The 16,549-nt window shown below is 38.4% G+C and overlaps 1 protein-coding gene across 2 annotated transcripts; it reads right to left on the reverse strand.

The window, feature by feature from the left end:
• Positions 1-999: 999 nt before the first annotated feature.
• On the reverse strand, positions 1,000-11,691 carry si:dkey-178e17.3 (somatomedin-B and thrombospondin type-1 domain-containing protein). Of its 2 annotated transcripts, none has more exons than XM_056772539.1 (5): positions 11,353-11,691; positions 5,076-5,261; positions 4,496-4,586; positions 2,674-2,832; positions 1,000-2,589 (listed from the first exon to the last, which is right to left on the reverse strand). In XM_056772539.1, the coding sequence occupies exons 1-5, from the start codon at positions 11,582-11,584 to the stop codon at positions 2,484-2,486; spliced, it is 774 nt and encodes a 257-aa protein (XP_056628517.1). In that variant the 5' UTR covers positions 11,585-11,691; the 3' UTR covers positions 1,000-2,483. The 2 variants fall into 2 exon arrangements, with proteins under 2 accessions (XP_056628517.1, XP_056628518.1); XM_056772540.1 differs by having other exon boundaries at positions 5,076-5,258; positions 11,353-11,688.
• Between the last annotated feature and the right edge of the window lie 4,858 nt (positions 11,692-16,549).

A 16,549-nucleotide genomic window follows, 5' to 3' on the forward strand; every position in this document is an offset into this window, starting at 1 on the left:
ACCCCTAATCCCAGAATCCACTGCTGTCAGCCCTTATAAAGCATGACATGTTTCCTGCCTCTGTTATCCAGCCTAACGCTGTACAAACATACAGAATTTTAAAATTACAGAACTAAACTCTACAAACCCTCACATTTACAGAATTAAACTCTAGAAAATCTTCAAATTTACGGAATTAAACTTTAGTCTTGGTGATGGAGTCCAGATGTTGAACAACTCAACTCATCATCTCTATTCACAGATAGTAAATTCTTCAATGAGCTCATTGGTCAAATTAACGGTGGTCTCATTTGGTGAGCTAATAAGTGAGCTCATATGTTGTCTTATCGATGATGTCACCGTTTTTTATTGTTGATCATGGGCCTTCCCCATTTGTATTGTATATTGACACTAGAAAGAGGTGATGACAGACCTGACCATATCCATTACCCATAATCCCACACTTCGGACAAATGTTTAAAATAGGTAATCAAGTTAGCAAAACTGATCCAGTAAGACATGGTGTGAGATTATGAAACTAAACATGATTAAATGATGTAAAAGGGCAGACGGTTCATTCAACATGGGTTTGGTATTATGCTTGGCCACAATAACTCCTCAATAAAAAACCCAAAATGAAATTCATATGCAAGTAGTAAATTATTTAACTACTAAAGCGTTGAGGCATTTTCAAGAAAATCAATTTGATAGCTCCAAATATTTGACTGGTTGTATATGTGGCTTGTTTGGAATTACTGAACTGAACATTAGTGTGACAAAACCATCTTTACTGTATTCAGTGTGCCGGTGAGGACAGGAATGTAAAAAATGCCCAAAATATATATCATGAGCATAGCATTTGTGCAGACGGTGTGCATATGTACACACAACGAGACAAACCCTTTGATCTATAATGACCACATGCACACTAAATACCTGCTGTTTGTCTGTGGGCAGGCCTTTCAAACTGAGATTACAAGAAAAAAAAAACAAGTATGCAGTAGTAAAATGAACGGAATATAAGGAAAAGAGAGACAGGAGTGTTTAATGAATGGATAAAATAATGGCATCACAAATAACAAATCGTAGAATATAGCATCTATAAAACTTAATCTGTTAAAATATTTGAAAGTCAAATAATAACAACGAAATTGAAACCCATAAAGGATGGATCGGGCACAGTTCTTATTAGGGCGGTCACGGTTATCAAATTTGGCTGATGAATAATTTAGTATTACATAATTGCGATTATGCCGATTCATTTATCTGTAGGCTATAATGATTAGTTACAATTAATTTATTCAATGAAAAAAATTGATGCATTCAGAAATGTGAAAACTCTGTAAATAACTAGTAACATTTACTACAGAGTGACCTTAACAGAAAAAAACAGAGATATGAGGAATGAACATGATGTCATCTTGTGTAGATTCAGCAAATCTGAAACCATTTAAAAAAACCTCATAAACACGAAAAATATGATGTGATGAAGAAGTCATTCGAACGTAACTGTGGGTGCAGATCAAGGACGGTGGATATCACCCTTGATTACTAGGATTTAAAATAATTGCAATTATATCCAATAATTGTTTAATAATTAAAAAAACGATTATTTAATATTTGTGACAGCCCTAGTTCTAATACAGTATGTGTATACATACGTGTGAATCGCTCCTGTTTGTATTGAGATGCTGTGATAATAAATACGATAAAAGTTCTGAGAACCAGGTGGGATTCACAGGGGACATTTAGCTTTACACACCTGGTCCCATTGTGTGGTTCAGTTTACCCCCTCCTCTTTCTTTGGCCATTTCAAGAGATCGCTAAGAATGCGAGCTGCTCGCCAAAGGTAATTTCTACGGAGGCGAGCAGCAACGAGAAACACACCATCATACTGTCATTTGGAAATTTGACTGATAATAGTTAAGTAAGGCCGGTCGTGAACATATGGACTGTAGCCCAGTCCCCAAGTGGATTCGGTTGCACTCGGTTTGCATATTCCATTAAAATATAAGAATTGTGTCGGCACGGATTACGACACTCTTTAGAATTCATGAATTTGAAAGAAAATTACACAGCAGAATAGAAAGATCTCCAGAGAATGCAATACTAATACTAATAGAAACATTCATATACAATAGCCTTCCGTTCGACTACTTGTGCATTAATAAATGAAAACACACGCAACCATACCGCAATACGTATATGCGCACACACATACACACACAAACTGTCACACAGAATTTACATTCAAACATATAAAAGTACATATGAAATGAGAAGATACAAGGCATCATCAAAAACACGTGCAGGTGCATCTTGGAGGTAGAGTTCAGAAAAGCGTGATTGTGTTTTGGTTCGGTGGGGGCGGAGGACACGCGGTTGACAGATGCGCTGTAGAGTTTTCACGGATTAGTTTACGCACAGAATTTGGCTTCAGAAAGTAGGAGGTGCTCCAAGACTCTTTGGATCAATCACGTCCCTCGTAAAAAAGCTTTGAAGGTTCAGACAAAAAGTAAGGAATACGGTGGACAGTGGCAGTTCTCAGTGGAGGATTCTCGAACCCACGACCCCGAGCAACCAGGTGCCGATGCAGCCGTCCAGAAAGTTCTATTGAAAGAGACAGTCACGTCACACACTGGTGCAGAAGTTTATTTGCTTGCGAGGAGGATGTGCATGTGTGTGCATGCGTACCTGACGTTCTGCAGGCCGTCTCCACCGCAGCGGTTGTCGGTCGCCATGGCGTCGCTCTGACACTCGACACATAAGGAGCGGTCCCGCACTAGCTTGGCACTCCACGCCTTCACCTTACATGCTGAACTCGCCTGCTTCACACGCATTTTAACGCAATAACTGCAACAGAGAGAGAGATTAAATATCATTCAATGAAATTATAATTGGTGAAGGTGAAATAAATCAATAGTTTTAAGACTGACTTTCAATAGCATTTAATCATGATCTATATCAAATGCTGTTACCTCACATGCTTGTTCCGTGACTTTGCAGCTAACCGAGATTCATAAATGTTTTTTTGCTCTGGCAAGGAGAAGAAGTAACTTCGTAGAATGCTTCAATCGCTTCATTTGTAAATTAAACTATAGATTTATGCAGATGTTTATAAGTTCTTAAATGGTGGTATATTGGCACATGAATGTAAATGCCATTGAATCTTTTAGGTTTTATATCATCATTTTTATGGTTTTTGTATTTTGAAACTGGAAGCCCGCTGTCAACTTTCACTGTATAGAAAAAGAAGAACCAGCCTGTTTATTCTACTCAATTCAGATTATCATCCATGTTTCTTGTACATAGAGTTGTTATGTTGTTTTATTTCAGTTAGAACTTTTCAAACACAAATGTTTAAATATTAGTAAATCCAAACGTTACTTCCGGGTTGAAGTGGGAATTATGGAACTTCCGTGAGCATGTGAGGGCAGCATTAGACCATGTCAACAAACACACGCCATGAAGGAGGAAGAGATGCCACAGTCATTAAGCAAATTAATTAAATCCAGTGTGGGAGACGGTGTGTTATATGACTTCTACAGAACACACATATGCACACCACACACACACACACACACACACACACACACACACACACGTGTTTGTTTTGGTATCATATAGGACATTGCCTTTGGCTTTTTTTATAGTTTTTATTATGACCTAATGGTATTTTCTGTCCCCTTGGTATACCACACCCGTGTACCAAACCCTTTACATTTAAAGTAAGCATCATATTTTAATAACCTAAATAATCAGTTTCTCTTATGAGGCTTAATGTAGCTGATCTCAGGTCCTTGTGGAGACTGTACACACACATCATTGTGAAACTGTTTACCTGTGATTAATGAAAGAGTCGTCTCTGGGATTTCCTGTCTGTACTGAAAGAACCTCAGATATCCATTTTAATCTCATTTCATGTGAACTCGCAGCTGCTGTTTAATTCTAGCTACAGTAACTCCTATGTTGATCAAACACACGTGCACAAATACTCACCACACACACGTACACGCTCACGCACACCAGACTCACACACACACACCAGTTGAAAAAAAAGAATGGTCAAGGCGTTCACCAAAAAAACAAAGTTCTGTCTATCATAATAGCAACTGTGTTAAAAAAAATCACTCATTTACAGATTGACACACAAAAATCGATGAGTGTCGGCTGTTTAGCCCTTTGAAATGTTCATTTCTAGATTTACTTTATAGAATCACCAGCGTACAGGAGAGACCTGAACATGTGTTAGAGAACAATTCAACATCTAAACACAGACAACTGTGAGATCTCGAGAGTCAAGACAGACATGTACAGTAACTGAAACATTACATAAACCTAATAAATAATTTTGTTGTAGTCGGGTGTCTGTAAGAGTGATGTTTAGACTGTCACTGTGGCCTTATGACTGGACGACCTCAAGGCCTTCAGCTTTTTCAGAACGTGTTCATGTTTTAATGTAGCATTGTCTTGTTCTTCTCCCTTATGGCCTTCTAAAATGTTTCATGGCTCGTACCTTTTCTTCTCCTCCTTCATGAGCATGTGTGGTCGTCTCCACGGGTCCTTAAAGTTCCGCTTGAATGAGTCAGGCAGGATTTTGGCCACCTCTGAGGAGGAAGAGAAGATCATGATAATGAAAGAGAGTAAATCAGCCGTGTCCTCCTGAGACTAAACACAGCGACACAACGCACACACGCTAATGCGCTAACACAAAGGATGTTTCACACATTTGAAGTGATGTCCCGCAGTCTGTCCTTCTCTACTTCCAATAAAAGTCAAAATTTTCTCAAAAATGAAGAATTAAGAAACATATGGTGACCAGTTACGGAACATTAAATGTACACTTTCCTTTACAGTATATTGATGATCTTTAAATCTTGATATTGATGCTGGGTTATGTGCCTAGAATCAGATTTTTCAGACCTATACCTCAATATATATCTTGATATTTCTGCTTTTGTGTTTAAATATGCTACTGTATTCATTATTCCCAATATTCTCTCATTTTATATCTTCAACACAAAATCCTGGTTATATTTAATATTCAATCTATGGATAAACTGTATATTTGGAACAGATTTGGGGTGGGGTGTTACCTTTAGCTGCACTGCAGGTCTGAGAGTGTGCGAGACAGCCTCTGCGCTGTTTGAGATCAGGACACGGTTTGCCTCCATTACGTGGGGGCGTGGCTACCTGTCGACTCCGTTCGGTTGTTCCCTCTCCACAGACAGATGAACATGGAGACCAGGGACCCCACTGTCTCACCTCACAGTCTAGAGCTGCTGGGTGAAAAGAGAGAGAGTTGCATACCCATCCTCTTCATGGAGAGGCTCAGAGATAAAACAAGTTAGCATTTTAGGAACTTCCGGTTCCATAGCTCCAAAGTCTAAAGGTTTTTAGAATGGGTTTTTGGTAAATCGTAAACAAAACCTCAAATTCTACGACATGATCACACCAATTATAACACTTAGCCTTACTGTGTCTTAAAAACGGTGGTCGGTAACAAGTTGCTAAAAGCTTGCGGGGACGTTAGACATCATCACACATTACTAACCAGGGAACACATTTTTAATCTAGTTTGAAAGAGTTGTCGGAGGCTTGGTGGTGGTGACGTTGATATCCAGCGACCTTAAGTGTCTGTTTATAGCATCGTATTAGATTTTTACTTCTGCAGATTGTATTTCGGCTTTAAATGTAACGAATGTTGTGTTCATTTGAAAAGATTATCTTGATAGACAAAACATCATAAACCTTTGTTAATCACAGAGCTTTTTTTGAGTCTATGGGACATATGCATATGCTTTCGACCAAGGGAACCAACGCATCGCTTACTCCCAGGTTAGCCTACCAAAATACCTCTGAACCTCTCCATTGCAGATCTTTTAAATAATCATTTATGTACACCTATTAAGGTATGACGCAAGTATAATTGAGGAAAGAATTAACATATAGAATGCATAAACACACACCAGCTCAAATTAAAGTTCGGGTGGACAGCCGTGTGTGTGTGTGTGTGTGTGTGTGTGTGCGTGTGTGTGTGCGTGTGCGTAGTGACATCACACACCCCTCACACACATAAAGCAAAAGACATTCGCTGTGGGTCTCAATAACACAGCTGCTCTTTCATGTGGAGTTCAGAGACACGTGCGAGTCTCCCGACTGCTTCACAAGGGTCACAAACTGTGCAAATTAGGAAACATTCATAGATTTGTTTGTTGTACATTTACTTTGTGGAAATTGCGGTAGTGCTGGTTTCACAACTTGAGGTGCATCGTGTGTGACTATCTATTAGAATAGAGTGCTGTTTTGACATCATGTCTCGTGTATCCACAGATGAAGAACAAAGATCCGATTTTCTCAGGACCCCAGTGTGACTGCCTTCACCGCTGTAACATGTGCTCACGTTATTCACCAGAACAGCCGTAACACACGAACACAGCTGGTGTGCACACATACTGTACTGTACCATAAGGTATGTGTACACGCACACACACACCCTAACCCTGAACCAAACCTCAACCCTCAAACCGGGTCTCAGAAAGTGACGACGGGCTAAAATAACCTCACTTCACTCTCTTAGTCCTCACACAGCTGATCTTACACTCAAACTGGTCCTCCTGATATAGATCGATGTACATGCATACACCCGGGTCGCATTAAAGGGATACTTCACCCAAAAATGAAAATTCTGTCATCATTTAGTCACCATCGAGTTGTTCCAAATGTGTATAAATGTCTTTGTTCTGATGAACACATAGAAAGATATTTGTATAGATGTATATGGATTTAATGAGAAACAGACATCCAAAGCACGTATAAAGCTAAACGACACAAATCGCATGAAATAAGCGTATAATAAATGTAGGTATAATAAATAAAGGTTTAAATCAAACTAGAATAATAGAACATGACATCACTTTAAATGATTATAAAATGGCATAATTTGTTTTAGGCATGTCGGTCTCTGTTGTTTTTAGTGACCTCATGGCCTCATTCTCATGTCCACAGTGGTGTGACACACATTTCAGCACAATGCGCACAAACACACACCTCTGAATAAAGCCCCCGTCAGATTCCCCACATTCCCCTGCATTAGTTCTGCGGATATGATGCTTAGCGCTTTCCTAGATATTCTTCTTTCAGATGCCCCAAGAGTGCTTTCATGTCCCTTACAAAGTCCGTGGTCACCACAGGTCTCTGATGCTGCAGAACGATACTCAAATAATAATATTATCCGGAATTCTATCTGCTGGATTGTTCAAAGCGTCCCATCCAACTTTACAAGGATGACACACAATGCAAACCAAATTCACATTTCAATGTATAATGGGTTTGTATATGAACTGTGTTCTGACACAAGCATACATTCGTCTCACCCTCGTCAACAGCCAGTTTTCTCCTTCGCATCAACACAGTCAAACACACACAATAGTTCAACTTTAATATGATGAAGAACGCACACTTCACAGGTGTGCCTACAAACCCAGCAGAGCCAAGCAGAAGTCACGTGACTCCGTTATAACACCTGGTTTTAACCTGCGTTCCTCACCAGCTGCCAGCATGCTCATTATCATTTCAGTCTTCTCCAGTTCCTATCATTTCCTTTGTTTGGAGCAGTGGCTGATTGACAGGAGAGTAGGTGGGGCTTCACTAGAGGAGATGATGCGGGCGATCAGAGAGAGAGACAGAGTTGAGGAAGAACATGTGCTTCTGCTCAACACGGACATCAAGTGAGAATGACCAGGTCACTTCAATACAAACTGCTTCAGTCTGACAAAAACATTTCCCTTTACTGTCCTGTGTTCATGCAGGCCATCTCTCTCTTTCTCTCTCTCTTTCTCTCTCTCTTCAACTCGCTCTCTCTAACTCGCTCTCTCTAACTCGCTCTCTCTAACTCGCTCTCTCTAACTCGCTCTCTCTAACTCGCTCTCTCTAACTCGCTCTCTCTAACTCGCTCTCTTTCTCTCTCTCTCCCTCTCTCTCTCTCTCTCTCTCTCTTTCTCTCTAAAACTCACTCTCTCTAAAACTCACTCTCTCTCTCTCTAACTAACTCTCTCTAACTCTCTCTTACTCTCTCTTACTCTCTCTTACTCTCTCTTACTCTCTCTTACTCTCTCTTACTCTCTCTTACTCTCTCTTACTCTCTCTTACTCTCTCTTACTCTCTCTAACTCTCTCTCTCGGCAGTCTGGTGTTTATGAAGGACACCACAGACATGACAGATATTCTTATCAAAATTCCTCTAGTCACACAGACAGTGAAGCTCAATTTAACAAACTTCTGACTTTGGAGCTGATGATTTGCCACAAATCATTTGCCATATCCAGGTTATCTAGGGTAACCACCACCCAACAAAACAAGTGTGGGACAGGTAATCCGTGTGTGGGACACCACTGAAAGGTAGCGTGAACCTGGGATATAATAACAGAATGAAACACTTTTATTTTTTTCTACCTTTTAACTTATAAAAATTATTTGATATTTAGTCAGTTACAACTAAAACACAATTAAGGCATAGATAAAATGTTATATAACAAAAAACTATTTTAATGGCGATTTCAATTTAAGATGTAATGTCTCTTTAAATTTTGAGTACAAATCAGATGTGGAGTCATTATAATGTACACTTTTAGTTTTCTCTTCTTGAGAAGATCTTCAGAAAATAAAAAACAGATACTGAAAAAGAGTTTCTCTTTATAAATTAATTATTGTTAAATAATACATTAGTTATTTGCAAATGATTTTTACTTTAAAGGCTATCCACAACCTATCGGCTAAAAACAGTTTCAAGGCCACACGGTTTATGATGTTTTAGTGAGTTTTTATCCGCGATATTTGAATTGAGAGGAACGTTGTTTTTGACCTTATAACCGAAAGTAAACTGCTGTCCACACGAAAGGTCAGCATTCAGTAAAAATAGCTAGTAAATATTAAAAAAAAATCACATTTCATGTCCAGTTTTTTTCTCATGTGGTAAGTAGCCGTGTAATAAGCGGGGTAATGTACAAGCGTCCGGCTGTTATCTCAGATATCACAGACACAACAACACACAATCTGCCAAAATCAACGGTCCTGATCAAACTGTTGTGGCTTATTTCTGCGATAACAACCAGCTGCCTGTACATTATCCATTAAATAACACACACACCACACAGACAGTGTGAATGCTGAAGAATAACGGTTCATTTGTAGCTCATGGTGTAAATGTAACGACCCACAACCTTAAACATCAAACAACAATGAAGAATCAGATAACAGCCGGGACTGGAAACAATTACTATGAACATCAGGAACAGTGTGTTACATTACAGACTGAGAGCACAGGGGGGTCACACCGTGTGGTTTTTTTTTCTTCTCGCTTAAAAAAAAAACATTAAATATATATTATATTATTATTTTTCTAACTGACAAAAATCCCGTTTTAAACCATTTTCAGGCCCCAGATCATCATAAAACACCAGAAATAACAAATATCTACCCTACTCCACACACCCTATTCCTTGGTCACACAAACACGTACACAAATCTGGTCTTGTTTTAACTTTCCTAAATTTTTTGCATTGTTTTTTCTCAGCTCTACATATCAAGTCTATTGCTCACACACAGGCGGATGTCTGGCAGTTATTATTGTTGAGAGATTTTATTGGTCTCAATTAAATCAAATCAAGCTGTTATTGACACATCAACAGACCGAATGCAAGCTTCACAGCATCTGACTGTAACATCACAGACACAACAACACACAATCTGCCAACATCAACATCACCGGTTTCAGGAACACATACACAAACACACACACACAAGTGAACGTTAAAGAACTGTTGAGATCAAATTCACAACATACTGTCATCATACATTCTACCTAAACAACACAAAAAGTCACTCATAGAAATGTTTTAACATCCATAAAAACAAAATGTAAATGTCATGTGCGTATAGATGACACTGGAGCTCGTTTTAAGAGTTTTCTCTTTCTGAGCCATCGTCAAAAACAATCGATTGAGAAACTCCTGGAACAAAGTCAAGACCTCCGGAAAGTCAAAACACCCTGATGCTTTGTCTTCTACACCTCTGGCCCTGGACTCACAGAACATTCATGTCTTCAGTGTGCCCTAGCACATGTGATACTGCAGCTGTGATGTCGTCTCATAACCTGCGCTCTGCTTTCCATTCAAACACACACACACACACACACACCTGTTTCTGTCTCGGGTGGGAAGTGTTTTTTCTGTACAGTCGTACAGTTTGTCTGAATTGTGTTGCTGGAGTTGAAGCAGGTGAGAGGCAGACACACATGAAGTGATAATTACTGACTGAGTCCTCTGTGATGATAATAACCAACACACATACTTCTGTCCTCACATCATCCATTACGGTCGTCCAGAGACAGAAGAGCAGGTAGTAAAAGCAGCTGTTTTCCAGCCCTTGATTTCTGTCACTCAGGAATCTAGCTCTCTAGAGTTTCACACAATAGATGTGGATGGTGACCAGGACACAGCTATGTTCCACGGGGGCCTATCATAAATGTTTGAAATACCATGAGGCAGACTTAAGACATTTGTCAATTTTGAGTCAACTGCCTCTTTAAAATAGCACTCCTGTGTTACTGAATCGTGTTTACAGAACTGTCCGTTCCCATCCATTCCTGAGCACAACGTTCCTGACTCAAATGAACTGCGTTTACACTCTGTAAACATCTACAGCACCATGTGATAAATACTGTAGTGCAGACTTTAGTCAACTGGATTAAGTTGTAGTACACTGTAGTATATTATTGAAATTATTACTTTGATAATGCATAGTATTCTGTGGTCAAGGGTTATTATTGTTAGCTAAATTATAAGACATTTTTGAAAGTTGAAATCAAACAAAACCTATGCCTAAATGTTCATTGAAAATAAAAATGTTGTCCTAGCAATAAACAGAAATATGTTTAAATTGAGGCATTAAAATGATTAGCTAGGGCATAAACTAAAACTAGAAATAAAAGACATTACCCAAAAAGTAATATTTAGGTCTTATTTATTGCTCACTGAACTCGCTTTGGATAAAAGCGACTGCTAAATGATTAAATGTATTATTAAAAGTAAGTCAATAAATCATAAAACGACACAAGCACATAACTAAATGACTAATATAAAAGTGCATTACCTTACCACGTATGTAATTTTATTGTGTTATCAGATGCATTTTCAAATAACAGGCTTATAAACGAACAAAATCTCCGATTTTCATAAGTGTGTGGTAATAGCGTGACGTCACATCTGAAGAAGATACAAATGTATCAAGTCAAGTGTGATGCGCGTGTTACAGTGTATCAAGATTCAACTATTCTATATAAAACATCATCATGAGTATTGAGGCAATAATTCACCTGATATTCGACAGGTTGTCTGGTAGTCCTCGCAGCAGTCTCCGGTCCTCTGACAGTACGTGTCGCAGTAACACACGGTCTTTCTCCCGGTGAACTCCACACACTCGTTATTGCGTCCCGGGCAACATTTCGGTGACGGTCTGTCAGCACATCCCGACTCACACACACCGGACACGCACATTAAAATCACAAACACAGCAAACACACGTCCACGAGCTCCTGTCAGCATCATGAATCCTGTACAAAACTCCTCTGATACCTCCTATAAACTCTCAGAGCCCGGGCACGAACAGTGATGAAGTTCAGCTGAAGGTTTGAGTGATTCTGACTCTCTATATGATTCTTTTTAGTGAAGGATTGAGTGATTCTGACTCTCTGAATGAATCTTCTCAGTAAAGGTTTGAGTGATTCTGACTCTCTGAATTAATCTTTTTTTTTTCATTTTCAAGTATTACACTCACAATCAAACTCAATAAAAATAAAAACATAAAAAATAAATAAAAACATACTCTCAGTGAAGATTTGAGTGATTCTGACTCTCTGAATGAATCTTCTCAGTGAAGATTTGAGTGATTCTGACTCTCTGAATGAATCTTCTCAGTAAAGGTTTGAGTGATTTTGACTCTCTGAATGAATCTTCTCAGTGAAGTTTTGTGTTTATGACGCTCTTAATGAGTCCTCTCAGTCTGGACACGTACAGTGCTGAAGTTCACCTGATGATTTGATTCTGACTCACTGAATCAAGCGCGTGTAACTGCGCCTCCAACCGGCCACAATACATAACAAATAACAGTCATTTTAATACAATTTGAAGAATATATATAATTAAAAACACATGTAAAAGATAAATCTTAATAAATGGCGATATAACATATTTATTCAACCATAAATGCATTGGACAAAAATGTAAATGAAACATATGAAAAGGTAAAATTGATATTTTTTGTAACATAACTGAGAAGAACAGATCTTTAACCACTGGAATACTGAGATCCTCCTAGGAGCCCCTAAAAAATGTTTCTCTTATCAAACATTTGAGGCATCATTTAATCTGATTTAACACCTCACATCATAGCAGAGACTCCACGAGGTGTGTCTGTGTGAGATTAGACAGGCATCTAAATGTGCAGTTCTGGAGGATTCCAGGAACAGAGTGGAGAAACACTGCACGTGATGACGTCACGCCTCCTCTGATCTGAGATCAGCACTCTTAGCGAAGAACATCTGTTTGTGCTTTCACACCTAAATGTGGCGAAATGGACTTAATAATACTGATGTCAAGAGACACTAAAGAATGATTTTATATGATCAGTTAATTGACAGAAATGAACAAACATGATGGAAAAATGTGAAGAAATCTCATAAATTAAATGAAAACAGATAAAACAGTAGTTCTGTACTGCCAAATCACTGCTTAGCTGCTTACAATGAAACAGGATCACCGCAATAAAAGTCATTCAATAAACTAGAATTAGTATAGCAAATTTAGCAACAAAACAAAAATGGTGATCAATTCCAAAAATCAACAAAACTCATAAAAGTGACTTTAGACATTATATGCCAAGAATAAGTTATGCAATGACTAAAAGTAAGCCAAAAGTAAAACACCATCCAAAATATATTAACAAAAAAACCCAACAAAACAAATGTGATGGAGACACAAATGTGAAAGGTCATGAAATGTGAAAATGAAGGCGAAAGAAAGAAGCAAGAGATAGAAACCTTTCTGTCTCTGTGAATGCAGACGTTACTAACGCCTGACAGCTCATGTATGTGACGTCCGGCCCTCTGGTCACCATAAAACACATCTGCCAGTGGGTGTGTTTCTCTGATAACTCAACAACAGCTATTGGCAGCGTTCTAAAGACAACAAAAGAGCGTTCTGTCTCTCATTTCTCTCCACAGCCTGTGAAAGATTCTCACAGATGCTCAGCCATCAAACGTCTTCTCACAATCTACCAGAGAAATTAATCCTGACATTTTATTTATACACTGAACATTCTACACCGACATCAAAATCTGCAGTGCGTTTAAAACTATTTAATAGAAGCTGGTCGGAAAAGTAAGGTGGACACGTTGTTTTCAAGCAACGTTCAAGCAAACTGTGCCAAACAAATAGTTCAAGATCCAGTTTGTGTTATTTTCAGTCATTTTAGTTGACAATACACTTCTCTGTGTCATTTACAGTTTATTTGATGTTTGTGGTACAGCGACTAAACATCATACAGAGACACAGAGAGAGAGAAAGACAGAGAAAGATGTCCTTCCCCTGTACAAAGAGCTATTGTAACAGGGACATAAAGAGACGAAGAATCTGTCAATTGTGTGTGTGTGTGTGTGTGTGTATGAGAGAGAGAGAGAGAGAGAGAGAGTAATATGTAAAAATAGCCAGTGTGTTGTTATTGTGAATCAAACCGTATGAAGAAATTTCTATTGAGTAAGATCGTGAATCATCAATGTTTTTAAGTTAGTGTTTCACAACCCTGTTCCTGAAGAAACACCCACGCTACACACTCTGGATGACACACACTTCAGGTCTTCCAGATCTCTACTAATGAGCCGAGGAGTTAAAATCTAGAAAACATCTCAGATGTGTGAAGATGGAGATCCTCCAGGGACAGTGTTTACATGCACAAAATAAACGGATATCTTTCAATGATCAGGCTAAAAAGAAACCAGTTTTCACGTGTTTGCATGCATAGTAATAAACCTGGAAGGCAGAAAACCGCTTTTACATGGAAGTTTGAGACGTGAGAAAATGCATCGGTAAAACGGTCAGAAGCTGTATTCTTATATCTCTTCTCATGTCCGCAGTACCTTCATGTCCATCAATAGTTCTTCATTTTGACGTTTCTACATCAACTGCATGATTCCAGAGCGGACTTTATACGTTATTTTGCTGCTACTTCCGTTTTGGACTTCTACTACTGCGCTGTCAGACATGCGCACATAAAGAAAACTGAGAGAAACCCGGTAAAGGCGTTTACATGCAGCGCGAAATCGGAGTTATGGGCAAAAAACCTCTGCCGAGCGGATTTTGCTTAAAGGGGTCATTTGACGCGGCTAAAACGAATATTATTGTTTGCTTTCTCCTGTGAAACGCGCTGATTTGTACAAAGCTCGTCGCTCTGAAAAGCGAGGTGCGCTCTGATTGGCCAGTTCACTAGGGCGTAGTGATTGGTCGAATACTGCACGGAAATGTAACCCCTCTTACCATATTTGGAACATCATGTTCCAACGCAATTCTACTGACAGGTACGCCCACCTTACTTACGTATACATTTGGACAGTTCATCAAGTCGTGTAACGAACTGACGTAGATTCGCCGGGGTGTCGTCACAAGTGGTGTTTCAGTCAGGTCTGGGTGCGCATTCGCTTCTAAAATACATATTTTGTTCCGGCATTTTTTTTTTTGCATGTTTAATACACGCATGGGCAACTTATCAGACACCAAAGACAAAGAAAAACACGTATTTCCGGCGAATCACCTCTTTAAGCGGTTTAAGAGCTTTCCCCGATACAAGTTAACTGTTTTACGTTACATGACATCTTATTAAACTTAATCTGCGTCAAACTGCGCACGTAAACTCGCTGGTTGTTCGAAGTGTCAATGATGCTCTCTTTATGATTTAATGATGTGAACAAAACCAGCATGAAAACCATGATCATGTTTGATCGGGACCGGACTCGAGTCTCGAGTGCTATTTAATGTAACACGAACATAACATTACATTTACACATATGCATTTTACTCTAATTTGTTTATAATTATGTGTAATCCCCGATCCCATGACCTTGACTTTGTTTACGCCATGTTCTATCCACTGAGCTACATTTATTTAATTTTATTAGCACATTAGTGTTTAGAATCTTTACCCCAGAGCCACACAGAAAACATACACGTACACAATCCTGCCCTCTGGCGGTCAGCAGGAGGAACGTCCATCGAGAGTAAAGAGATGTAAAACAGACAGATCAGAGCCACAGACGGTGCAGGACGACATGCAGAGAACTGAAGTTACTACACGTGCTCGATCTTTAATACAGTGACCAATGAAAGTGTCTGCACCTAAATATATCTCAATGGCAATACATTATAAAACAAAATATCAAACCACTCATACATTTTAAGCAAAAACCTTGACAAGCTAAATGTATTTAGATAATGATAAATGAAGAAGCATATGATAATAATAAACGTATATATGTATATGAACTTCAGCAAGCCTGAACAACAGATTGACACAAATATCAGTAAATTCCGTTACATTTAGACCGATAGAAGGATGTTAACAGTTTGTCTTTATTCACAACACAACATCAGAGTATAATCTGCATAACTGACATCCTGAAACATCACAGAATGACATTTACTGTTAGATTTCATCTCCAGACAGCTACATTCACTACATCCATATTCCAGTTATGGATCAATTAACATTCTATTGCACACGGACAGATACAGCGGGACTGAGATATAGACGATGCTTCAAAACAAAGATAAGACTGACAAAATAATTGTTAAAAATTTACATTTATGTTTCTGAAAAATAACTCTTCTTAAACTCCAACGGTTCACTCTAAAGGCACATGTGCAACATAACAGGAAACATATTCAAACTAATTCATAAAAAGTTTTAGAAATGGAAAAATATCGGCATTAGATAACAAAAGTTCTTTGAGTAGAAATGTCAATTGCTACAAATATAGTGAATCATTTTTTTAATTCATCTACAGCTAGACAGACAAATATTTGGATGGAATGTTATAAGTAAAATGTCAATATAGCTTTTACTATTCATATGCCCACAGATTTGTTACTTCACCACGTATATGTCCATTTTCATATTAAATATATTAATATCATTGTCTATGTACATACTGTATGCTTGTAAATGCATGAAAGTCAACAGGGGCAAATTTTTAAGTGAGCTACTGAAGTGAGTTGTTATGATATCTGATAACACTACATCTGTTAAATTTGGCACATGAGAAACTTCAGTCAAAATGAAGTTAAAATGCAAAAAAAGTATTTCACTTCATCATATTTTGCATCAAGAAAATGCATTTGTAATGTTTTTAGAACTTTTCTATGGTGCCTGATAGGTGTCACTGCGCTGCAACAGAAGAAAACACATGCAAACACAAAAACACAAGCAAATTCAGAAAGCTTCTTCATTAGTTTGGCGACACATGC

Source organism: Triplophysa dalaica, chromosome 18, assembly GCF_015846415.1.
Source record: "Triplophysa dalaica isolate WHDGS20190420 chromosome 18, ASM1584641v1, whole genome shotgun sequence".
In the NCBI taxonomy this organism is placed as follows: Eukaryota; Metazoa; Chordata; class Actinopteri; order Cypriniformes; family Nemacheilidae; genus Triplophysa; species Triplophysa dalaica.

Bases quoted from the DNA above. Each gene is read 5' to 3' on its own strand.
- si:dkey-178e17.3 (XM_056772539.1), bottom strand. From the start codon at position 11,584: ATGATGCTGACAGGAGCTCGTGGACGTGTGTTTGCTGTGTTTGTGATT. The intron at 5,262-11,352 runs GTGAATTATTGC...CTTTTCACCCAG, and splicing joins GACAACCTGTCGAATATCAG to CAGCTCTAGACTGTGAGGTG. The intron at 2,833-4,495 runs GTACGAGCCATG...TCTCTGTTGCAG, and splicing joins ATGAAGGAGGAGAAGAAAAG to TTATTGCGTTAAAATGCGTG.